At 43.5% G+C, this 27450-nt stretch overlaps 1 protein-coding gene across 8 annotated transcripts in view; it reads right to left on the bottom strand.

Annotated features, from left to right (window-relative positions):
* RUFY3 (RUN and FYVE domain containing 3) overlaps positions 1 to 27450 on the bottom strand; it is a 464645-nt gene that overhangs the window by 224743 nt on the left and 212452 nt on the right. For all 8 annotated transcript variants that reach the window (XR_013607158.1, XR_013607157.1, XM_078676401.1 and 5 more), the window contains 5 exons: positions 20438 to 20561; positions 19794 to 19855; positions 17885 to 17950; positions 16518 to 16587; positions 2077 to 2169 (listed from right to left, as the gene is read on the bottom strand). Coding sequence is in view for 6 of the 8 variants with exons in the window: in XM_078676401.1 (XP_078532527.1) it covers positions 2077 to 2169; positions 16518 to 16587; positions 17885 to 17950; positions 19794 to 19855; positions 20438 to 20561 (415 nt within the window). In the remaining 2 variants the exon portion in view is untranslated. The remainder of the gene's footprint in view (positions 1 to 2076; positions 2170 to 16517; positions 16588 to 17884; positions 17951 to 19793; positions 19856 to 20437; positions 20562 to 27450) is intronic.

The following is a 27450-nucleotide window of genomic DNA, read 5'->3' as shown; positions in this document are numbered from 1 at the left end:
TTGGGCAGAATAATCCTTACTTGTGAGGAACAGGTAAGAGGCCTGGCAACCATACACTGATTGACAGGAATTGGAGTTCACATACAACAGCAGCTAATTTTGAGTTTAATTCTCTCCGTACAATACCTGCAATAACAGCACACCAGAGGCCTGTGACTACTGGCACACCCTCATTCACAGGAACATTTTCCAGATGTAACACATCAATGGCAAAACTGAACGGCATTCTTCATTTAAAAAGAGGACCCTCTTAATATTTTGTGAAGCAGAGTAATAAAAAAGCAAAAAATCTTAAGTGAATAAATCTTTAATGATACATATATTTAAAAACCATATAAAGGTCTTTGAAACATTGTAACTTGAAAATATACCGTAACGACTAAACTTGATGGAAAGGGAAAAGACTCCTCCTGTCTTTTATGTAAAATGCTTGTTGTGCATTTCAGAGAAGAAAATGTTGTGTGTACAATGATCAGATCTAGCCAACAATATAGAGGCTGAGGACCAAACCCACCCTCACTTAGCTATGATGTAATTAATCCCTTGCTCAGCCCATTTTAACGCATCACTCATCTGACTCCTGATAGAACCTTCCCTCATGCAGAACACACCTAAGCCACACATTTCATCAGTCAGCCTAAAAGGTCATTCATACACGTCATATATGTGCAACATTCACAGTATCCTTAGATGTCACACCTACATACTGCAGGGTTCTTCCAGCCTAATTTTTTTCAAATTTGAAAATTTCTAAAACATCACAAAAATGTCGGATTTAAAAATGCCCTCAAAATGAGTTTACGCAAAGTTGGTTAACTACACACATTTCTACTGATCACCCATTCTGATTCTCAATCAAAAATGCAAACGGCTACAAAAGATACCAAAGGTAACCTTCTTTAATATCGATAAATGTAGAAGTACTTTTTACGAATATTAAGTGGTGTAAAGAAATGAAGCGAAGAGATGACATTTTAAAGACATCACATATCAACAAGAAAATTGAACTAATTACGTTTTTTGTGTGTGTTTTCATGTAACTGGCTGTAGGACAGGATTAACTTTTTTATGCCGATGAAGTAGTTCAGCTGTGAGAATTATAGTATATAAAACCAAACTGGAAGTAGATTATTGAAAACACAGCTTGGAAAATACCCTAATATAATATCTAAGATACATAATTCCCTTACAAACATTTCGCCATGCACCTTCCCCCCAAATATGCCAGGACTGATGTTACAACATTAAATCAACCCATCCTGCAACAGAAGTGATGTGTTTGTACGAATTCAAATACACATTTTTATAGGAATTTATGTGCATAGTAGTAAAGTTTGTAGAGCCAATGTTTTAGCAGTTTATGTTTTTGAAACAGCGTTTTGGAACAAAAAGAAGCCTGCAGTGAAGTATTTCAAATAAGCTGTAATAAACAGTTTTTATGGTAAACAGAAAGCCAGACACAAACACAAGGCATATAGGAACAGTGATTAGAGCTTAGACTGATGGGGGAACAGAAAATGAATATTTCTCCCAACGAACATGTGACTTAGGATGTGAAGAAAATTAAAACGAGTCTAAACAAACTATGCCAACATTTTTACCTAAGTCCTGGGTGGTAGATATATCGAGCTGTTTATTAGATTGCTTACAAGTGGGATTTTGCAGCAGAGTATTACAACATAGAAACAGTAACGCCCCCCCCCCGGCGCCCCTTTTTTTCCCTTTTTTTTTCCTTTTCCTCTTCTTTCTTTTTTCCTCTTCCACTCTTGTATATTCCATGCTCCATGTAAATATATATTTTTTATACACAATAAAAAAATACAGAAATTAAAAAAAAAGAAACCTTAATGCTGTATACAATAATTTAAAAAAAAATGTTATCTGCAAACGAAATATTCAATAAAGAAAAAATGGCCCATGCATCATAAAATGAAACAAACACACAGTAACTTAAATGAAAGACATGCGGTGCTGGCTTAAGAATAAGGAGCACCTGTATGGCTGCAGCACATTGAGAAAGAACCAGTAATGCTGTACAGCAACCCTTTGATTCGTGTAGAAAATGTTACTACCAACCTTACGATTTGATTCAAGCATGTAGGAACTTTCATCCTTCATTCTTTCCATCTCCTCTTGCATGGTTATAATCCTGTTGTTTGCAACAGCAAGCTGTGTAAGTAAACAAAACATTTTTTTTTTTTTAAATGAATGAAGACACTGTTTTAAATTGCATCAGTGTACGCCAGATCAACTTGGTGGATGATCAGTGCACAGTCACTAATTTCATAGGGTGATATGAATTGACGATCAAACCACTTGAACCCATTGTGGCATATGGAGAGTAGTATTCAATGAGGACCAAGGTCCTGTTTAATATGCACACATTTATTCATTTAGATGGAACTTCGAGTTGCTTAATAGCCGCCTCTGCAAGACCGAGGTTCAAGGAGAGTGTGAGAAAGATGCTACATGGCGCAAGAGGAAGTGAGGCCAGAAGAGTGGTGAATACCAAGAGGAGAGAAGAGAGCACTGAATCCCTAAGTATTGTGCTGGAGGTGGAGTTACCCTGGGGTATGCATGCTGAGAGAAGAGCAGACAGTCACTGCTGTTTCCGACCAGAGCCATTTTGAGATTCTTAGACGTGAAAGGAGAGCACCTGGACAACTTAAAGCTATGCCACTAAACATGCTATTTTCGAATCCTTGGAAAGTGTTCTGAAATAATTTCCCTCAATGCAGTGGCCGGACGGTTGGTACTGAAAGATGCTGATGGTGTACGGGATAGTGAAGTTGACCATACTTGGACTAGGCAGGCACTGCAGGTCTTTTTAACAGGAGGCAACGCAAACTTTCATGGTTGATTGGTGAATGAGTGGGTCTTCAGTATCGCGTATGGTTGGCAAGATAGTGTAATTGGTTGTGCAATAATAAATTCTCTACGAAGCAATCACTCTATATTAGAGCACGCACAACAAACAGTAGATTGTTAGTGGAAATTAGTAAATACAGAAAAGCATAAGACTCGATGCCAACCATTCTCCTATTAACCGGAGCACCATCCTTGTCAAGATTTGTCAGGCCCAAGTCTTTCATGTCTGCAAGAAAACACTTCATCCTAGTGTAACCGTCATATGCCGGACCACCCATAGAGTTCATGCGCATACTGCTTTTTGCACCCCCTCTCCTGTTGCTGCCGAATCCTATGCTAGCTTTACCCCAGTATGCTCCCCTCTATGCTAACAAGCATTTGCAATGCAATAGGTCTCGCATTAGGAAAGTTTGAGCTATTGGTATTGTAAATGACCCATTTTTAGGTCTCGGCTAAAGACGCGCGGAAGCGCGTCTCCGCCGAGATCTTATGTTAGGAGTGTGCTCCCCAGGAGACAGTTTGGGGCGCGCGCATCCCTGGAGCCGATTTGAAACGGGAACGCGCGCTGTGGCCAGGCGCTGTCTCCTGGGAAGCGCAAGCACCACACACGCATGCGCATACACACACAAGCACTCATGCACGCACGCACATACATACATACATACAGAGACACACCCCCCCTGACACATACGCGCGCACACACACAAGTGCACCGAGGCCCCCCCTCCCCCCTCCCCCCTCCCCCGCCGTCACCGTCGCCTACACACACGAGCATACACGCACACACACACACAAGTGCACCAAGCCCCCCCAGCCTTTTGAAACTTACCTGGGCAATGTCGGGGACTCTTCTCTCAGCACGCGGCGCCCAACCTCCTGCTAGCGCGGCCCCGGGTCTCCACACCGCTCACAGGAGCCCCGGGCCGCATCGACTCCGCCTGCCTCCTCTTCCGGTCTGGACGTGGCCCCGCCCCCGTCACAGGCGACCGTGCCTGACTTCCGGGGCGGCCTCCGTGTATTCCGTCCGTGGATTCTTTCCGTCTTCTGTTTTTCTTGTTATTATTCTCTCTTCTGCTGGATCAAGGTCTGTTTGGTTCGCATTCCCAGTTTTTGGGCTCTGAGTATCGGCTTTTGTTTTTCGTTGGAGACAGCCTCACGTCTTTGGGATATTAATTTTGTTTTGAAAGCCGTCCATATATTGTGACTGCAGCCTCTGGATCCTGGGAGGGAGTGAAGTGCTTGTGCCTAGTTACATCTCTGTTTCGGCGTCCTCGTCTCTGTTCCTCTGTCTCTACCTCCCTGCGCCTCTCCTTCCACCGTCTCCTCCCTCTTCTCCCCCTCGTCTCTTCTCCCCCTGTTGTTTCGCCAGCCGCCTGCAGCTCACCTTCCATCCCCTGATCGCCTCATCCCTCCGGACGGGCTGCGTGGATCTCACCGGACTCGATAGCGCGTGAGATAAGGGATCGGAGTGGGGTCAGTGAAAGTAAACCATACATGGAGGAGCAAGGCCTTCAGTGCAGGAAGTATCCACAGTAACACATTCATTCAGGAAAAAGTCTCATATTATTTTCTCTACCACGCTAGCCATATATTTGTGTACCTATACATAGACATAGCATTGTTGATGTCTGCTGTCTCAGGTGTCAGTATCTCGTCCACCTCCATTGAATTCTGGAACTTGTAGTCCTAAACTGTAAGCCACTTGCAAACAAAAACCTATAATGGAGTGAAGTGCTTGTGCCTAGTTGTAAGGTAATTACAATACATAGCACATTATATAAACCGAATTGTATGTAGGCACTTGGTTAAGATGGCTGTATTGGACATAGTAATTTAATCGACCTTATATGCATGAAAGTCTGCGTGGCCCCACCAGAATTCGAAAACCTGACATTAAGGTTACAGACAGCTATCCGCTGTACATGCATTATCCCACTTAGCTATCTTACCAGTCGCCTTCCAGGCGGCCTGTCTTCCTGGTTAGGGGGCTTGAGGTCACATTGTAATGGATCCTGTGCCTTGAGAGAATAGATCGAGGTGTCAAGTGTCCCTGTTGAGTTTATACGAACTTTAACTGCCAACTTGTAGTAAAAGTAGATGTTTCATGACAGCCTGCACGTTGTACCCTGGCCCTCACATGGGCAGGATCGGGCCCGGGGTGAGACTTCATCTAGTGTGTGTCACTCCATTGAAAAAGAGAGTCCCCGACATTCCAGCCTCTGAAAACCACTTCTAGCTTTTTGCAGTTTTAAAGAAGGCTGAAGTGAGGCTGCTTTCCAGTGGGCAAGATGCTGACAAAACCTTAAGTCATGTTGAATCCGTATGGCTGACGCTTTCTTTCTTTTTCTGTCTGTCTCTCTCGCTCTTTCTCCCTCCTCGGTCTTTCCACTCTTTCCTGGCCTTCCCTCTTTTCTCTTCAATCTCCTTTCCCTTCTCTCTCCCACGCACCCTCCCCTCTTCATGTCTCACTCTGTCGCCTCCTCACGGTCTCCCACCCCCTCAGTATGCCGGGGAGCCCTGTCGCCTGTCTCATCTCCCTTATCTCACTTGCTCCCACACCTGTCCCACAGCTCATCTCTTTCTCTCTTTCTTAAACAGTACAGGACCCCATTCACCAGTCTGTTCCCCAACACCAGCGTTTTTATTTTTTTTATTTTCAAAAACCTTTATTCACTTACAAAGTATTTTACACAGCTTGTAGCCTACAACTCTGGGGCCGGCAGCAGGTGTGTGACATTTTGTCTGCATAGAGCGGGTAATGTGTACACAGCCATTTAGCCGGCATCCCTCACCAGCGTTTGTTGCTTAGTGTCCATCCCTCCCCCAATATCTGTCCCTCATACCAGTGTCTGTCCCTATGCATGTCCCTCCCCAGACATCTGTTGCCACCTACACTCATTTCTGTCTCCCGCCACCAGTGTCAACCCTCACCGCTGATGTCTGCCCCAACACCAGTGTCCGTAGGTTATGCATTTGCAAGCGATTAAGCTATTGGCATTGTAAATGACAATGCCATTTATTTAGGATTAAAAAAAAAAAGTCATGAGCAATGCCAATATCTCTACCTTTAATAATGCCGAGACCATTGCATTGTAAATGCTTGTTTATTTATGTGTTGGTTTTGAAAATAGCGAAATTAATAGCTTTGTCATTTACAATGCCAATAGTTTTAACTTTTGCAAATGTGACACCGATAGCATTTGTAATGCAATATGTGTTGCATTTACGTGACTTAGATGTATTGATATTACAAATAACAATGGCTTTTAATTTTATTAAAATAATTAATACTTAAAAGTTATTGTAATTTATAATGGCAATAGCTTAAACTTTTGAATCTGCACTCTGAATCTGCACTCTGCACTCTGAATCTGCACTCACAATCTGTACTCTGCACTCACAATCTGCACTCTGCACTCACAATCTGTGAGTTAACTTAGCCTATTTAGCAAGTTATTTAACAGTTCCATATTTTCATTTGAAAACAGTAACCCTGTCTATGTCAGACCCATCAATTGCTGTTATTGTCATACTTAGGCAGTAGTAAAGCCTATTTTCGCATGTGTCTAGCACTTGTGTTCGAGATTGACAAGGGACAATAATGCAAAGGTATACACACTGGTGACTACGATTTTGAACATTGGCTTTGCTGGTATGGGTTGCTTTTTCTCATGGAATCTGGCATACGGGGATAGGGCTCCCACACCCGACCTAGGAGCCTACCCCTGCTTCTTGTTTTACCTAAAGTTCTGTGCACCTAATAGACTTTTAACACCTTGGTCGGGTGTGGGGTTTTGATCCTAATCTTATCCACCTTATTAAAGGTAGTTGTTCATCCCTCAATATTTTCCTGGATCTCCATGTCCCAGACATCTCACACTGGCCATGAGGCACCATGCACAGGATCAGCGTATGACCACGCACACTCACACTAGCTATCATGATGCCTCTCAAAATGGTGTAACTTAAAATGCAGTGCCTGAACTCCCAGATCAAACGCCAGGCCTTATTGCTCTGCCTTAAACAGAAAAAGGTGCAAATGGCACTATTGCATGAAACCTGCCTACTCAAAGCTGACACTAAACGCCTGCATTCATACTGGTTCCCTGTGCAGTACCATTCCTAATATACACGCAAAGACTCACAGGGTAGCTATCATCCTACGCAAAGGTCTGTGTTTTCATATAGACAACACACACAGACTGCGAGGGTCATCAAGTAGGGATATGGGGAACACTAGGCTATATTCCAATAATTATCTCCCTCTGTGGCCCCAATTAGGACAGGGAAAGTTATTCTCAATTTGCCATAGGCAACATCATAAAGGGAGGGGGTTTCATTACCCCACTAAATGTAGAGTTGGACTGCTCCCACCCCAGACATGGCAAGCCCCACTCTCTGGCCACGCTGTTACAAGGTTGATGAGATATAGACTTTGAGGACGTAGAGTTCCCACCACCCACATAAAAAGGATTACAAGTTTCACTCCAACGTCCTTTGACATACCCACACCTTGACTATTTCTTGATCTGTCAGATCTTATTACCCAGACTAATAGACTCGACCATTGACATCCAATTACTGTCAGATCATGCACCGGTCTGGTCTGACTGTTGAACACCTCTCATCCACAAAAGCCATACCCAAAACCTTGGGTTGTAAACCAAATCAGGTTAAGAGATCCAACCCTAAGGGAATGTATTAGGTAAATAATTTAATGTTATTTAGTTGAAAATGACAATGTTGCAGTATCTCCCCTGACCCTCTAGGACGCGTCAGTTTTTTTTTCTTGGGGAACTCACATACCACAGGACGACAAATGAACACCTGGCCAAACAACGTAAGGTAGATTTAGTAACTCAAATTTCCCAGGTTCAAGAACCGATTTAAAAAGGGGGCTCGACGAGAACGAAGATTTTGGTAGACTGAGAAGGGAACTGGAACAAATTCAAATGAAAGAAGCAGTCCAGAAACAATGTCAATCAAACCTACTACAAGTTGTGAGATAAGGCCAATAGTCTTCTGCCCTACAAGATTAGAGTAGTGGCCTTGTAAAATTATATCAAGTTGATAAACAGAATTGAAATACGAGGCGTCTTAAACAAGTACAATAAAAACTCACCGCCGCAGCCCGGCTTGAACAGGAAGCCAGGCAACCTGTGTTGGGACGGGGGCGGGGCCGCAAAAAGACAGGAAGCAGACGGGAGCCTACCCCGCGCTCCTGTGCTGAAGCGCTCCTGTGCCCGTCAGCCGGAAGATTTGCGTGTCAGCTAGCAGGGCTCCCGTGCTCGTGGAGAGCCCCGCCTGCTGCTGAGGATGACCCGCTGCCTGCCGCTGCCTGCCGAAGGAGAGAGGGACACACGAAAAGAACTCGGTGAGTGGGGTGGGAGGGGGGGGGGGACATGTGCGCGCGCGCGTGTGTGTGTGCGTGCGAGTGTGTCTGTGTGTGTTTGTGCCTGTGTGTGCGCGTGTGTCTGTGTGTGTGTGTGTGTATGTATGTATGTATGCATGCATGCATGCGTGTGTAAAAAGTTCTGATGACTGGTGGGGGGATGTAAAGTGAAAGTAAGCAGCGCGCGTGTGTTTCAGTCTGTGTGGTGGCTGGCTGTGTGCGCACGCGTGGACGGAGGCGACGTGCGCGTTCGCGCACCCAAATCCAGGGGAAAAGCGGGTAACACCCTCTTGTCCTCCTTCCCTCGTGACAGGCAACATTAGGTCTCCAGCTGTTACCAGCTCGACCTAAAAAGGACAACATGATAAAGTGGTATAGACACACATTGTACAACTTTACACCACATAATTAGCCTTTTCTTGCCACATAATTTAGTCAATCCTGTCACATAATTTAGTCCTCCACTGCCATATAATTCCCGTGTCCCTGATTTATAAGTGGTGTTTCGAAAAATTCATACTGGTTCACCAGCTTGCAAGTTGCCATTCCTCCCCATGGATGGCACACCCTGCGGGTGCTGGGTGTTGCAGGCTTCCCTCGAAACCAGTGTGCTCTTCACAAACTTTTTTAACGCTGGGCCCTGTCCATTGACCCAAAAAATAATTTTGGGCACCCTCTCTAAAATGTCATAATTATTCTATTAAACTGGTAATGTTTAAATATTTCTACCCTTTTGTAAACATTGCAGGTAAGTTATGCTACTGTTTTAAAAATGCAATAAAATACATGATTGCCAAACATACCATTCTGGTCTGGCAGTCCTTACAAGGTGTAAAAGTATCCACAGTGTGATTATTAGAAATTGGGATGGGGGTTGAAGAATAAATGGATTCCCTGTCCCCGGGCCAGTATATCAATTACAAAAGATGTTAGTAATGGTCCAGGAGTTGGAACGTCACTGCTGTTTTTGTTTTAGACGGGAGTCCTTGACCTGTAGGTATTTGACTAAGTACTTGCAGGACTATTCTATGTGTTTGGAAATAAAGCTTGTGTGTGTTTGCTGTTGTTTTTTTTACATTTTGGACATTTACTGCTCTCACTGTCTGCTTCCTAGCTCACAGACAGAGCGGCCGCGCATTTCCTCGAGTAAGCGCCCGTTTCCCGCTAAATATCTCTGGTTTCAAAAAGAATTACCGGGGGGACCAGAAAGACAGCGGTACATATATTGAACTCATCCGACAGGGGCGTACTGTGGGGCCGGTACCTGTACTTTACATTCCCGGGACAGTAACACTGCAAATTAGAAATATGATACATATTCATCAACACTCAGCCCGGTGAGATTCAACAACCAATGAATAATTGACTCCCAGATGGGCATAAAATATTTAGTCGCTGCTACAACTTTTATCGAAGCACGGAGTACAACAACGTCGAAAACTCGTATCTTTGCCGCACGTGAGAGTCGCGGGGCATGGTGGGCTGTTTGATGGCTAATAATGCTCTTAGAATAAAAGGACACAGGGAGGCGGTGCCGGCGGGCCTCCTGGTCACAGAGTAATAAACAGGTGATTTTAGAAGGGGTCACCCCTTTAGCGTGTGTCCCTTCCTGATATGTCAAATGCATAAAGTATGGCCTTCTAGAATACCGTACTCGGTACTTTCAATTATTTATCTGAGAAGGACTTTCGAGAAGGCCCCCCTCTCACCCAGAGTTCCACGACACCCTGACCCTTCGCCATGTCTAGTTTTACATTTCAAGTTAGTACGCAGCTGGAAGTGTTTCATTAGCACCTTTCGGATTTTTAAATGGTGTGAGATCTCTCTTTTTGTTCCATTCTTAAACAAGTACAATAAAAACTCACCGCCGCAGCCCGGCTTGAACAGGAAGCCAGGCAACCTGTGTTGGGACGGGGGCGGGCCCGCAAAAAGACAGGAAGCAGACGGGAGCCTACCCCGCGCTCCTGTGCTGAAGCGCTCCTGTGCCCGTCAGCCGGAAGATTTGCGTGTCAGCTAGCGGGGCTCCCGTGCTCGTGGAGAGCCCCGCCTGCTGCTGAGGATGACCCGCTGCCTGAAGGAGAGAGGGACACACGAAAAGAACTCGGTGAGTGGGGTGGGAGGGAGGGGGGGGGGACATATGCGCGCGTGCGTGTGTGTGCGTGCGTGTCTGTGTGTGTGTTTGTGCCTGTGTGTGCGCGTGTGTGTGTGTATGTATGCATGCATGCATGCGTGTGTAAAAAGATCCGATGACTGGTGGGGGATGTAAAGTGAAAGTAAGCAGCGCGCGTGTGTTTCAGTCTGTGTGGTGGCTGGCTGTGTGCGCACGCGTGGACGGAGGCGACGTGCGCGTTCGCGCACCCAAATCCAGGGGAAAAGCGGGTAACACCCTCTTGTCCTCCTTCCCTCGTGACAGGCAACATTAGGTCTCCAGCTGTTACCAGCTCGACCTAAAAACCATTGCCAGTGATGCTGCATTCCCACCTTTCTTTTATCCTATCCACTGCTTTGGAGCTGGGCCTTCACTATGTGTCACAAACACAGAAAATGTCATCAACATCTCCAAATTTCTTTGTCACCATTTACTTAACTGGATTAAAAAAAAAAATCTAATTTGCAACGATACTGATGCAGACGTTGGGAGCAATGTCTTATTTTTTTGCACATTTGGAACTCAAAATGTCAGTCTTTTTTGTTTTCAGATGAGCAGATTATATTTAATTTTTTGACTGGAGTAGGGCTTGGTCTCAATAATAGTGTAATATGGCTTGATCTATAATGCTTTCATTATCTGTTAGTTTGTCATAAGGCAACATTAGTTACAAACTAACATTTTATCGCATTCCAGATGTCAGTCATTAGAGTCCAGAAACTCAAACATTTTTATGCATGTAGTTGCTGTCAATGGGTGTTCAAAATACAAGATTTCTTTATGCAAAGTAAAAACTCTAATTCACATCAGAATTTTGGAGTAAATTTGTTTTTGGTCCAGCGTCAGTGTATTAAAAATAAAAAATCAGCCTATTACATAGACAAATGCTTCCAAAGACGTTAGGGAAAGCCACAGGAAGGAAAAGGTAACAAGCATTGGCAAAGCCAAAAGGTTTCACCTATGCAAGATATTTTCTTTGTCAATGTTTTTCTGATAAGTTGCACAGAAGCGCAGGCTGCTGTGCAAAATGGCTTAGAGTAAAGAAAAAAAGTGCTATGAGGCAGCCAGCATTTTGTGTTCAACAGCAGCACAGTTTCCTTTAAGGAAATCAGGCTGCTTTTAAAATAAATGTACAATTTTAAAGCAATCACAGAATGGTGGTCCACTGACCCTTGAAGACCACCATCCCCGTAACGGTGACTAAACGGAGCGAGTTGCAATTTCCAAACTATCTAGTGAAGATTAAGTTAAGTAGGTCAGACTGTGGTCCCATCCAATTCCTTATTTTTGGAACCAACCTATCAGCATATAGGTTGGCGTGCAAATTAAGTTTCTGGTCGCAAAAATGACACTAAAAAGTGACTATGCTTTTTGTGACCAGTGTGTTCGTACATCTGTCCCTTAGATTTTTCTTGCCAGTGGCAGCTTCAAATAACCAGCATTGGCAAAGCCAGTAAGTCTTGCTTTTGGGACCTATTGTCTATGTCAATGGTTTTAGTTGGGTTGTACAGCATCCCAGATGGAGTACAGCATGGTAAAAAAAGTGTAAATTAACCTATGATGCGGCTATCTGTATAATTTTCTAGGTGTGCATACCAAAATGAAGCAAGTGTTATTTTTTTACCTCGCGGAGTTGGATCAGTAAACGAAAATAACAGCACGAGTGGGTGGGGAAGCAACAGGGGGCTTAGGGCGTGAGGGGAGTTTGAGTCATGGAGGGTGAGGTGGGGAAGCAACATGAGGGCTTTAATAAGTCTGGCAATATATAAATCAGTGAGTTGAGAATATGCCATAGATAGCATTGTCTGCTAGTAAAACCAAATTCATATCCGAGCATTTGGATTCCAATGTCAGTAAGGTAGCTTGGTGGGTTAATCCACCTGCTGTATGAATGAATCTATATGTGGGAGGGTATTTGAAACCAATCACATGCTTATTTTATGATTTGTTCATGAGACAAACTCAACCTAATTTCAATGAACAAGGATGCCTTTTACAGAGAGCATTTACATATTATCTGGATCATCTGAAACTCAAGGTCCTACCATACAACTCCACACTCTGCGTGTGAACGGATCGAAACAGACTATTTATCAGAAGGAGTGAAATAGCAACATGTCATTGGGACACTACTAGACAACACACTGTGCTACCCTCCGCTATCTACCGTACCTTCATATTACAACTATTCAAATGGAAGTACACCAGGGGAACTTATGGACCAGTGATCATCACCAGTTGACCATAGAGAGCTCTACGTTAATACCTCACAGACAGACGCAGATGACTGCACCCCTGTTGGCAATCTCTCATTTGTCAACGGTGGTCATGCCTGCCAAAGCTGGGGGAAGGCGGTTGTGGAGTGGAGTCAATGGGGAGATTGCAGGAGGGCCTGGGTGTAAACTGAAGATGTTAAGACTGACCGATGGAATTAGAACATTCAGATCATCATCACCAATGGGAGCTATCCTGGCATATTTTCACCCAAAAGGAGTTACTGGTGCTCACAAGCCCCTGGTGCCACCAGATCTGGCTCTAGTACATCGTCCTGGCTGATGCACATAAATGAGCTCTTTCCATGGAGCAGTTCTGGTGCTTCTACTAAATAAATTGCTGGACCTGGGCAGGTAACATGGTCTGCTATACGTCAGCAATCCTCACGCAGATAACCTTGCAACACGAGAGCGGTCTGGGGGTGGGAGCAGCAGCATATCAGAGGGCAGGGAAATGCATCAAGGAACACAACAAATATGAGGGAGGAGGGTGGGAGTAGCAACATAAGGGAGGGTGGTGGAAATGCGCAGGGCCAAGGAACTCTAAGGAGGTGCGGGGAGGAGGGCGGATCAGCAACACAAGGGAGAGCGAGAGGAGTGTGGCGGTAGGTGGCAAGAGCACAGACGGTGCATATAAAAAAGTAAAAAAAAAAAATATATATATATATTTTTTTTTTTTACCCAAGGGAGTCTTCGGCCAGTGGAAGCACTCTGGTCGCAGACGGGAAGCTATGCTAGGTTCCCTTTCCAGAAATTTACCGAACATCTGGACCACAAATACCTCTTGGAATCCTCTCAATACAGTTTGCGAGCTCACCACAGCACAGAGACAGCCCTGATCGCAATCACTGAGCCCTCCTTGACCGCAGAGAGACCGCAGTCCTCATCCTCCTGGATCGATCAACCACTTTTGACATAACCTCCCATCATACTGTACTGCAGGAACACTCCAAGTATGAACCAACGCTCGGCTCCTGAAGAGACTACAGACAATACAAAACTCAGCAGCAAGACTCCTTCTCAACCTCCTCAAAAGGGCCCACTTCACACCCCCCTTAGAAAGCTACACTGGCTCCTGATCCAGAAGAGATACCAGTTCAAGACGCAGACCCACGCATACAACTTCCTACACGAGGGACCTGAATACATCAACAAACGCCTGACTTTCAATCCAACCGATAAAACGCCTGACTTTAAATCCAACCGATAGGACACCTACGATCAGCTTCCCTCTTCCTTGCAGAGGCCCCCTGGATTTGCTAAACCCAGAGGGGTGGGCAGTCCTTCTCGCACCTAGCAACCAAGACTTGGAACAACATCCCCCTACACCTCAGGACCGCACCTTCGATCCAGCAATTCAGGAAAGATCTAAAGACTTAGCTTGTCAAATGAACAAACCATCACATAGCTTCTCCAGTGCCTTGAGACCATCACAGGTGATTTGACGTGCTACATAAATGTTTGACTGAGTGATTGTTTTGGATTGGAGTGTGGTGGATTGGTTTGGATTAGAATGGGGAGATCGATTGGATTGGTCTGGAGTAGATTAGATTGAGGTTGGGTGGATTGAAGTGGGGCGGATTGGGGTGCACTGTACGATTATGTGTACGATTATGTGTTAAAGCATTATTTCAGAAATTACACATAAGAAAGAAACAATGTAGCTATGCATTAAGATAATCCTCATCTTTTGAGAACAGCGCTCACAAGCAAAAACATAAGAAAACATGAGTGTAAAGTCAGAAAAAAAGATTTGGCAAAATAAAAGGAAGTTAACTATAGAAAATAAATCTTTGCAATTTTGTTTGTCCTGCTGGGCATATTTTAGCCAGTCACACGCCTTCTGTTTATAGGGCACTAAAAGTTCAAAAGAACAACATGGTACCTCAACCACATCTGGAGCAGTGGACGGGCACTGATTAAGTTGAATCAATCAGTGTTTGGACCCTGTTCCACGGAGAGGAACGAAAAAGTTAGAACTGCCTTGACGAATTACGAGGCTTTAAAGACGAGTGCCAGGCATGCCAACAAATGTTAAACAATGTTCAAACTCCAAGCCTGTGTTGTTAACAACAGTGTCACTCAAGAGAGAAGCATGCACATGCAGGCTCGACCGAAAAAAAGAGAGCGGATTAAGGTCAGCTATAAAGAAAAAACCCAACAAGTGATCAACAAAGATCTTTAGATGTGCACTTCCAGCAGAATAAATGAAACAAAATATTTTTTTATGAAGTTCACGTACAATTTAACGAAATACTACAAATTTCATCTAGGGCTACTAGAAGCCAGCAAGTACTCATAACAGAATAACCTTTATTAAAATCATTCAAGTAAAATTGCACCAAATACTCAAACATCCATCTAGGACTACTAGAAGCAGGAGTCAAGGTTTTACAACATACTAAGTGTCTGTTAGAGAAATAAAACAAATCATCAATTTCAGCATGCTTATTGTCTACATTAAAGGGCTTAAGAAAGGATCACAAAACTTTGCAAGGAGAATATATACGCAAAGGTATATGACAAAACCAGATCACATTGCTTAGGCAGGTATCCGTGACAGAGAAAGGATAACAACACCATTTAAATCATAGCCATATGAACACAAGCACACGGAAGAAGATCCCACTTATATGAAATTACAAAGATACATCCAAAAAGACTTTGCTTGATAACAGACCAAATGGGAGATAATCCAATTTAGTATTAAAAAATTACTGATGTCGGGGTCAGTGACCACTCTTAAGATAGCCCGAGGAGAAAGGCAAAACAACAACTGAAATATGATTTTCTAACATTGGCTTCCAGAGAAAAAAGACAGATAGACTGTGAAGAAATAAATATTGCCCATGAGCAATACAAAGACTCTATGCCTGAAGGATCTGAAACGGATGTGAGATAAAAAAGAAATTCTGGAACTCAAATATGCAGAAAAACATTTATAAGCAAAACTGTAGCAAGATCCCACACCAAAAAAATCACATGCTTTGCATCAACAGTTACCTGAAGTGTACAGTTATTGCTGAATATTTGTATTTATTCATTATTTAAAGACAATTTTTTTCAATTATGAGCTTTCGCTGAAAACTATGAGCTATAAAGTAAAAGGAATTCTCAGAAACACAAATGGCAGACAAGGGCTTATGGGTTTCAACCCATAGCATATAGGAAGGTTTATAGAAAATTATCTAAGCAGGTAGGGAGTCCGCAGTTGGAGACAAAACTCCACCTGGGCTGATCAACGAACATGAAATGGAGCACTCTATTTAATATAACATTCTACAGGAGTCTAACACACTCCTTTAGAAAAGTACATACATGTTATCATCTTTAGAGCACGTTTTGCATGTTTGAGTTAATAAGTTGACAATCAACACTATAGAACAATAGATGCCTAACAAATTAAGAACCGGAGACAAAACAGTTGAGTTCTCCATGACTGATTTGCTCCTTGCAATAGTCTTTTCCTTACCCATGAAAATTCAGAGACCATTCAAGAAAGGAGTTATTGGATTTCTCACTTGGATGTGGAATTGAACACAATGCACCAATAATTTTGCAAACAAATTAGAGGGAAGCTACATACCACAGTGAGAAAATAAAACAAGGTTCAAACCACTGTTGGTGGGAAAACTACAATGAAAATTTTTAACAATTGGTCTGAGATCATAAACTCGCAAAAATACGGAACTTCATCACCACAAGTAATGAAGAAAACTTGATTTTAAAACAGTTTTAAAAATGTACAATTTTTTACAGTTAAATCTTAACACCAAATGAATCATTTTTTCAACTAATCCATAGAAATGGCATTGTGCCAATATCTTCCATTTACCTCTTCCGTCAGTTTGGTGTTTGATTTTTCTAAAGCATCCACTTTGGCCTGAAGGTTATTTACAGTAGCACTGTCAAAAAAGGAAAAAGGTAAACATATTTACTTCCCAAAACAGATATTATGTCATATTCAATAACAAGCAGGTCCCATATTGTGATGAATAAAGAAAATAGCGAACAACCATATAATTAAGTGTGCAGTAGAACGAAGAGTCCATATGACCACTTAGGCGCTTCTGATACCAGACACACAAATCCTGTCTAAAAGTGTTGAACTCAAATAATTGAAATCATCTAAATTGACTGTGTACATTTATTGCATTTGGGGGTATTTGTTCAAGTGTATATGTAGCACTAGGGGGAAGAGGAGTGAAGTTGGTGCAGGAACCGACAGGCAGCAGTAGCAGTGGTGACATCTAGTAAAGAAAGTGAGAGTTGGTTGCCTCCAGGAGCAGAGAGTAACAAGATCACATAACACATAGAATTAATTACATTGCTCAGAACATCTGTGCGGTTTTGGAGACACAAAATGTACAGAGTTTTCAGACTTTACATGGTAACATTGGCAAAGCCACGATATTAATGGATAGGTTAAAAAAAGAAAAGACCAGGGCATCATATTTCCTTTTAAAGGCAAGGGGTGATTGAAAACGTCTTAGATGCTATAGTTAGGTGGCTGAAGAACCAAAATACTGATTTTCATGTTTCTTTTCTTCCCACATATAGGGAGTGACTTCAACCAATTGGTTGATGCAGCAGATTTTACAAGAGTGGACAATGAAGGCGAGTTTGTTAGTTAAATAATCAGGTTTCTGTGTGTGTATTACATAAAACGTGATTCACACGTATTTGGGTCTGTTCTGAGCAAGTAGTGGGAGCCCATGAAGATTCCACAGTTTGGCAAGATATGGTCAAATTTTCATTCTTTGTGATCTGTCGTGCTACTGACCAGAAGGTGTCTTTAAGAGGGTTGACTGTTCGGTTAGGGAGGCAGTGATGAAGTAGGACAACATGCGGTCTCCCACAGGACAGCAGAAGTTATGTGTAATGGTTTCATCCTACATAGAAAGGATATCTAATGCCAGGCAGCCTGTGCTTTCTAACTAGCATGCACAGTTCTTGAAGGACAGGTAGGAGTCACAGATAAAAGCCAAAAGAGTGAGCATTAGTGGTAAGAGACAGGTTGAAGATGTCTTAGGTTTATTTTGTTTAGTCGGTTCATCATCTATTGCCATAGTTTACCACCGCAGTTTAAAATCAATTCTGATTTTGTAGGATTATGTTTTATTTAGGTGTATTGCATATTATACAACATAGTAAAAATAATAAAATGGCCCGCCCAACCACATAATGCAAACTACAATTTACCTTAATTGTCTGTTAAGTTCTTCTACATAATTCTTTTGGTCAAGAATGGCAGTAATTTGTCCATCACTGTAAAACAAAATGCTTAACATGAGAGTATTGTTTGGTTAAGTTTGTTGAAAACTGCATGTTCTGAATCAATTCTTTCGCAAAGATATCTCTAATTTTTATGGCATGACATTATGCATTAGTAAAATTACAGGATTAGGCCACTGTATACAAGTAATTACTATTAAAACCCTTTAGAAGTGATCCACTGACTTGCTGAATGGTCAGACATATCAACAAAACATACTTCCTACCAGTTTTCCATATCAAGACAGTTATTGGGGGGTTTCTTTGTAGACGTTCTTACCTCATAGCCCACAGATCACTGGCTTTGGTGGACTTCTTTTGGTCTGAGATATGTACTGTACATGATGGCCAAAATGAAAGACAGAGCACAATATGTGTCTCGAACCATCGTACAGCCAACGGAGAAGGGGATGAAGCATTCCTTACTGGCAGCGGAGCATCCCTCGTGCCTGGCTCCTGCACTAAGATGGTTCATCATTTATTCACTTCACCCGGGAACGATCCTTGTTGAAGAGTTTATCAGTTGCCCTTAGAGGCTGTGGCTTCCTTTGTCTGGTTGGCTGTACGATGGTTTGAGACACATATTGTGCTCAGTCTTTCATTTTATTCTGAGGAGACCTAAAACCCAAAGGCCGAAACGCGTTGACACCTCGTTCATGAAGTTTTTTGACATTTTTAAAGAAAGATGTATTTTGGCAACTGCATGCTGTCCTAATACCAACGAAAGGATTCACATTTTGTATATACATACGGACTCAAGAGACCAACAGTCAGAGTGATTGTGCAGGAATTTTATGCACAGTCCTCAATATATATTTGTTTGGAAGATAGGAGTGTTTTTATGGTGACTTTTTGTACAAGACTATTTGTAATGTTTTGTATTGTTATTGTATATAGAAGGATTTGAATGTTTGATGCACTACACCATACAGCAGAACGCTTGCGGTATGGAAAATATGTGAATATAACTAGATGTACTCAATAAAAGAAAAATCTCAGAATTTTTGAGTTTCATCAATGATTAATTTATGTAATCATTAGATTTAGTATTGATTGTATTTTTTCCTGGTTCTCAATTTCATTTTTCAGGATTTGATTAGCCCTTGAGAAGTGGGGTTATTAGGGTCATGCCTCTAGAATGTAATATTTAGCCACATTTGATCCCCACTTAGGATAACTGGGGGTCAGACCCCTAATACCTATGGTTACCTCAGCCTCTCTGCATTCCCAAGAGGGATGGGGTGCTTTCTGCATTCCTTCTCCTATCCCCAGTGGAAAAGAACATTAAACAGATGGCAATACATTCTCTAGAAAATCTATGACAATCATTTATTAACCAACTGGGGTCTTAAACTTAAATCATAACGCTTTAACTCCTATGCTGGCTTTTAACTTCTTCGTCAAGATTTTCATTCCTTAATTGTATGATTTCTATAAACTTTCAGATAATTCAACAGTTTCTACGCTTGTAATCCCACTTCTTGTGATGTCTTCGGGTTCAAGGGTCTTGTGATGCAACCTCATATGAAATCACAGGGTTTAAAGTGTTTATAACACCACTTCAACTACTCTTTTGATTTAGGGAACTAACCTGTGACTCCGTTTTTTGCCACATATCCTTACTTATTAAGAGTGTGGCTGCTTTGGATCTGTTACAGTTTTACTGGCAGATATCCAGGCGGTGGCTAGCACAGCCATTCACACATACTTGCAGAAATTAGCAACATTCAAAGTCAGTAGCCACACAATTGATACAGAAACTGATGTACATCTACTTGTTAGTTTCCATTATACAAAAAGCCCTCTATACGGACAAAAACACATAGGTATAACTCACCCTTCACTGCCTTTTGCTATGCTCCCGTCTTTCAAGTACATCGAAAAATCTATGACTCCCACCTGTCAGAGATAAACATTAAGAATTTAACGTTCATTATAGCTCTTCCAGTGCTACTCCGTCATCCAGAGTAGAGTTTAAGAATATTATTGACTTTATAGACAATAGGCTCTCAGCTAACAATCTGGAAATGTGTTTATAGCTGTGACCATAAGCACATGTCATGTCATCAATTGTTTCCCAGTCAATGAGAGGTTCCAATGCTTTCAAATGGTCAACTAAAGTTCAGTTCTCAAAGACGCAGGTTAATCAAGGGCCTTCCAAGTAAGAGAGTCATCATAGATCAAAACAAAATGTCATATCTACCTGTAGAAACACATCCCTCAAAGGTTGTGCACCTAACTCTTGATTGACACATACTGTAAGTTTAACTGTAGCAGAAGCATATATCCATGCTACATCATTGCCGTGAGATTAATGATATGAAGTAGTGATGCCTTAAAGATGCATACTATCTATCTATCGCATAACATTAAAGCACACACTTAAATCTAATGAAAATAGAAAAACAAAACAAATTAGTGTATGTTTGGATGATAGCATTGTTGATCCAGTGTTCGAACGCTCTCACTTGCATACTATACCTGTGAATCCAAGTCTTCGCCTTTCATGCAGAAATTAGCATCAATTACATTCAGTCCGACTAAGAGCCCGGCAATTATTGCACCTTCTTCTTCCATCATTAAAGAGTTAGGTTCATAAAATTCACTGTGAAAGACAAACATCAAAGGGTTAATACAGTAACCAGAGTTCACTGTAAAACTATAGCTTCTGGATGAGAATGCGTTAAGACTTTAACAGACTGATCTTCCCGCTACTATTCCCAGCCAGGTCGTAGAGTAAATCATCAACAGATGCCTCACCGAATACCTTAACAACCACCAACTCATCATGACCACTCGCTCTGGTTTCAGACCAATCACAGCATAGAAACCCCCTCTCATCGCATGCCAAGGATGACTTTCACATGATTCTAGACAGAGGATACATAGCAACTCCCATCGTCCTGGAACTCTTTGCAGCGTTTGACACTATCTCCCACACCCATCCTCATCCAGCGCGTACACAACATCAGAATCCAAGGACATACACTCAGATGGACTTGCTCCTTTCTGACTGGAAAGACCCAGACAGTCAGCCAAGCACCGCACACCTCAGACGCTTGCAACCCCGTTGGCAGAGCTCCGCCAGCATCCTTCCTGAGGAGGACTCTTAAATCCATACACAGTCCCTTTAGCCATCAACCTCTGCTTTCACGACATTAACGGCTTCTCCTACACCAACGACACAGAACTCATTCTCTCCCTGACTGCAAGACGCCCAGTACCTGGATCAAATTCAATACCTACATGACTGAATTGTTCACTGGATAAAGACCAACTGTCTAAAGTTGAACACCGAAATCGTGATCTTTGGGAAGAGCATGTCACTGTGGGACTCCACCTGGTGACCAACACCCATCACCCACGGCAAGAACCTTGGGATTGTGATCAACAGCAAACTTGACACAACCACCCAAGTCAACATTGTTTAAGCCTCATGCTTTCATATCCTGAAGATAATTGAGGAAAATTTTCAAATGGTTCCCAATCAGCACCCAGAAAAATCACACAAGAACTCGTCACAAGCTAGCTGGACTATGGGAACATCATTTAAACCGGGATAAAAAAAAAAAGATCACCAGAAAGCTGCAGACCAATCAGAACTCAGGGGCCAGAATCACTTTCAACCTTCCACACTGCACTCACATCACAACAGGAGTTTCACTGGATCCCCATACACAAACGAGCACAATTCAAACTCCTCCTTTTCAGGGCACTACATTACACTTCCCAGCATACCTCAACAATCGCATCTGCTTTCAGAAATCTTCCACACACCTCCACTTGTCCGGAGGTCAAGCCTTTTCCTACCTAGCTCCTAAATTGTGGAAGAACCTGACGCTGCACAGAACAGTCTCTTCCTCACTTTTTAAATTCTGCAAGAAACAGAAGACCTGGCTTTCAAACTAAGCCCTAGGTTTGACTACACTAAACACCTGCTCAGCGCCAGGATACCTTCCTGGGTGACAGATCGCTCTACAAATCTGCATAACATCTGCTTAACATGATACCTAGCTCAAACTTCTTTTAACTTCCTGGTCCCGTCCAATGCAAGTAAGACCAGCCCTATGCCCTGCCAGTAAATAGTTCTGGAGGTCTCAGATTGTTAGCTCAGGGAGAACGATTCAGGAGATTCTTGCCAGAGAAGACACCACTGATGGTCTCACTGTACTCTCTGCTCTGCTGAAGGAAAGGATGGGATTAAATTACCAGAGTTGGTCCCACTAAGCAAGCCAGCACAGACAAAAAGATTATCTAATCACCCCTGTGACTTAGGGAAAGAACTGAAATGCAATTCCCCTACGTCGGCATAGGACTGCTTGTAGACTGAGAGAAGGATAATCCTAAACAAAGCTGGAAGCTTCAGCCTCTTTTTGGTGATCGGGACTGATGACTGGGAGAATGTGATTTAGCTGGCCTGGCAGTCAATGCTAATTGCAAGGGGAAATACATGGAGAGTCCCCACCCACAAATCTGAGAGCTGCACTTCAATCACATCCTTTCTTTTCCGCTGGGGGCAAATCAGGGTCTCCAAGGGAGGGATGAGTCCCCAGATCTTAGTGACAAAAAATGGGGGAGAAACTATTCACACACCAGTTCCAACTCCCCTCTGAGCCCTGCTGCAAGCGACATCCTTCCTCTGTCCTGAAGAGGCTGCCCATAGCCTTCTGAGGGGAAGGAGCATAGAGTAGACATGATGAAAAATGAAATCCTACCTACCAATCCACCCCACCCAAAGATGAGGAAAAGATACTGGGCACCAGGGGTTATTTTGGCACCAACGAAGGGGGGGTAAAATGACAGGATGCTGGCGAGGAGACAGACCATACAGACATTAGTGGAAAGGGGACTTATGCCCTTTTTAACAGTTGCCCTCCTTGATCATGAACCTTGGGCAGTCGTTTTAAGCCCTTGACCGAGCAAAGGGATTTGCCCATCCCCCAGCCATAATCTTTTCCATATCAAGGAGGTACACATCAAAAGTTACCTCTGAACATACTTTAACTGAGAAGCTAGTAACAATAAATGGGGGTTACCCTATGCTCCTCAGAACCTTGGATTATTACAGTACAAAAAAACAAATGGTCCTGTCAGATTAGCTTACAGTATTTCACAAATTCGATGGGAGGTTGTTCAATCCTTTCATATACACATTAATTATATATATTTTTTTAAACAAATACACAAGAGTTGTTATGTACATAGAGCATATATTGTTACACAGTAGTTCACATCGCTTCATCAACAATAAAACTATAGGACGGTGCCCAGTGCACAGTGAAAAGTAAAAGTGCTTGTGCAATGTGGGAATGTTTATGAATGGAGTACAAAATTTAGCAGTTTGTCAATCTTGACTAATGGCAGGCCTGGCTACAGAGTCTCAAAATGCATTCTAATTAGGCAGGAAAAGAAATCCATCCACTTCCTTCGCAACTCAGATCGTGTGGCCCCGTAACCCGCAAGGTAAATCCCCGGAGTGGATTTTCATCATTCCGGTACCTGTAGACGCCACAGGGGACCTCACAGTAAGAAAGCCACAAGGAGCGGAGTCGACCGTTGCTGGGGGACTCGGCGGCGCAGGCCTGCATTACACACCGCACCTGGCCTCACTCAGGGGGAGCCGACAAGGCCGCCGTTGTTGCGCCCTCCGGCCGCATCGCCCAACGAAGGAGAAAGAACCGTCCTGAAGGTCAAGGTAGGGATCGGAGACTGCAACTGTGACGACTGGTGCAGTGGAGACCGGTCCTTCCCTGAGGTGCTCTTTGTGGCCTACCCCAACCTCCACGTGTGGCGAGCGGAGAACTGCACCGGGGAAGCAGAGGTCCCGGAGGACCCATTGAAGCGGGGTACGGCAAGTGCGGCAGTCGCAGCGGGCTGCCGCAGACTGTGGGCCCAGCAGACTGCTGCGGAGATGGCCCGGTTAGTCCGTGTGCGGTTTGAGGCTACCAGGATGTGCCCCAACCTGCCGGCCTGCGTGGGACCAGCTCCTCCTCTCACCTAGAGTGTGCCTGTGGACAGCGAACTGCATGGACCCTATGCGGGAGTCAGAGTAGACCTGGGCCCAGATTCCTGCCCAATCTCGGACCGTCTGGCTTGAAGTGGCGTCGACCCGACCAAGCGTTGCAGAGGAAGACCCGGAGGGACCACAGTGAGTACACACTGCCCCAACTGAAGTAACTCTGGACTTTCGGCACGCTGAGGCCCAGGCCCAAACAAGCGGAGGGAGGTTTTGACCACTACGGGTCCCGGATGGCAGCAGCAGCGGCGGGGCGGGCCTCCGGAGGATAGTGTAGCGGAGGCTGACTGGACTGGCGGTGGGGGAGAGTTGGCTCGGACGAGTCAGCTCTGTGGAACCGGGCCTCGACCGTGACTCCTAGGTACCGACTGATTCGACTGTCGAGGATACAGGACCTACGCTAAAAGTGACGGCGGGAGAGAGGCAGGGGCCTAGCACTAAGCGGACCTCAGAAATTAGGGGACACACTGGACAGGCACATGGGGCCTTTACTCTTTTAGATGAAACACGTAACAGTACAAAGGCCAGGTCCTGAATCGCCGGAGGAGCCACACCATCTGAGACGACAGCAGATATAAAGAGGTGTGACTCGGCCTCGGAGGCACGCCCAATCATGGCCATGGGCAGACTGAAGAAAGACAGATCGGTCAAAGATATACTACTGAAAATGCCCCAACTTGAGAACCCATCCAGCCAGGCGCCGCTACGGAGACAGAAGGGGTGGAGATGCGGAGGGACCAGTCAGTCGCTTATTCATGGATTCCGTCTTTTCCTCCTTGAGGAAAGATCTCATCACTATGAAGCGAGAGCTGTCTGCGGACCAGAGAGAGTGCAACGGGACATGGACTCCTTGGGAGAGAGGGTTACCACCTTGGAGGACCATGAATCGAGCACGGCGGAAGAAATAGAGAGCCTCCAGCAGATAGTCATCCGCATAAGAGAGCAAAATATGTAACTCCAGACACACACGGAGGACCTGGAAACAGGTCCCGTCACAACATCTGCATCATAGGAATTGCGACAGGGCTGGAGGACACTAACATCGAGGATCGTCTCGAGTATTGAGACGGTGACTAAAATAGTCACCTACTGGTACCACACCCAACCCAGAATACACAGATATAACCCCCACCACCCCTCACATTGCTGGTGACGACGTGGAGCAGAGGGCACTTTGACCCACCTCTTATGGGACTGCCCACAACTTTACGCATATTGGGAACAAGTCCTATCAGACATTGATAACCATTTTGACAACCAAATCCCACGCTTCCCGGCATACATAGTCTTGGGCCTCCCCAATAAGCTCACTTTTCCTCTCAAATCGCGCAGAGGCAGGCAGATTGGTCTGGCTCTGGGAACGGCACTTCAGAATATATTGGGGCACAGACGGGACTCCAATCCATCAAGCCTGGCTGAGTAGGTTATGGACCGTGCTAGGTATGGAGCACATTACAATCACACTCCAGGGGGGATGGGACCTCGTCTGCAGACTACTGGTGCCCATTTTTAGCTTTACTCAGTACAGAGATGAGGGAACTCACTTGCCCCATGTATCTGAAGCTCCCAGTACTCACACAAGACCCTATCCCACCCACCACTTCTGACGCAGAGGTGGGAAAGACTGAATGGGCAGCTGAGCATTCAGGTTAGATGAGCTGGTGTGGAGAACTACAAGGGAAACAGTGGCGACACACAATCGCATGAGACCCAGGGGAACTTTACTTTCCATTACTTTTTCCTTTTCCTCGTATCCTATCTAATTTGTAGGAGGGTGGATGGGAGGAAGGGATAGGGACTCTCGTCAAATATTGTTTTCTAAACTATGTTTAAGGCCATACATTGTTTTACTGCTACTCTGGCTTCTATGTCAATGGCATGGCTTGATTATAAATTGTTCAATAAAAACGATTTAAACATAAATAGCACTGCAGCATTCAGACTAGAGAAACGCTACACAAACACATGGCTTTATGTGACAGTACCACAAAGACAGCTAAGACAATGTACAAGATTTAAATGGGAAATGCTGTCAGGAGTACCTCCAGGACGGAGATATGCTTCATATCTGGTAGGCTTGCCTGGCACTGTAGCCTTTCTGAAAGGAAATCGTAAGCTGTCAAAAGGAGTTCTGGGTACCCAATTCCGCTGACCCCAGAGGTCTTACTGCTAGGAAAGAGACCCGATGCCTTGACAGATCTGATTAATTGGAAACTAATTGTAAATTTGTCATAGGTGGCTAAACAACTAACCACCCCGAATTGGAATGTCCCTACCAAGCACCTATGAGTGAGTCTCAAAGTTGTGGTTATTGATTGCAATGGAGAGACTATCATGGAATTTGTTGGATTGTGGGGAATTTGACAAACTTTGCTGCAATATTTAAACAAAGGGTCACAAACATTAGCGTGTCTCAGATCACTCTGTTCCTTGAGACTTGCAAATGGCTTGATTAAGAAGCAAGAGATTATAGTATTTTTAGCTGACTGTATGAAAAAAAGTGGTACGTTTGAATCTACTTACCTTTTAATTTATATAACTGATAGCTATTCCCAGGATGTTTTCTCTTCCTCTGTGGGTAGATGTGTGGGGGGTTGTGGGGGGCATGTGAGTGATTGCTGCTAAATGAGATGGAATTTTGTTTTGTACAAGGTTTAATATACAGAAGTGGCTTGTTAGAACTTCTGTTAGAACTTAATAAAATTCTCTGTGGAAAAAAATAATATTTTCCTAAGTCAAGTGATGAGTGGTCAGTGCACACCCAAAATCATTGTAAACCATGGTTCAGCTGCTAATGCGGAATCGCCTAATTTTGGACAACCCATATATTTCTGATTTTTGAGAATTTATTAGTAAATCACCTTTGTAGACTCGCCTTCAAAGCAAAATGATGCCGCTGTATACTAGGTAACCACTTTCCTTTCATTCAACAGTCACTATTTTGTGAGTACAATAAGAATTTTATTTGGATAAAGTTCGCCTAAACTATATGATGAACTCTTGCTGAATTCAGAATCATATCTAGTGTTCAAAAACGTTTGGCTTTTTTTTGGTTCGCCTATGGGTTTTTCAAGCGGCTCCTCATATATTTCAAAAATGTGAAATAGAAAAATAAAGACAGACCACCACACACTAAAAACATGGTGAAAAACATTCAACATGTCCAAGAAAACTAAGAAGAATGCTATTTTAGTACATCAATTATGTTGTTTTAATGATTTGCCATATGTTGTTATTTTCCTCAAACTATTTGTGCTTAAATCACAAACGCTGGTTATCTCTACAAATTCAAAAGTGTGAAAACAGGACACAAGTATGGCCTGGCTACTGTTTTTGTAAAAATAAAATATGATTGTTTAACGGTGTACAGTCCCAGGTGTTAAGAAAGTGCTTAGCACTGGGGTAATTCCCTTATCAAATCGGGTTACAACCCTAGATTGAACATACCACAGATCAACCTACAAACTAAAAAAGGTTT

Source organism: Lissotriton helveticus, chromosome 2_1 (assembly GCF_964261635.1).
Source record: "Lissotriton helveticus chromosome 2_1, aLisHel1.1, whole genome shotgun sequence".
NCBI lineage: Eukaryota > Metazoa > Chordata > Amphibia > Caudata > Salamandridae > Lissotriton > Lissotriton helveticus.
The sequence above is the reverse complement of the archived record's forward strand: the minus strand, read 5'-3'. Positions and strand labels throughout refer to the sequence as shown.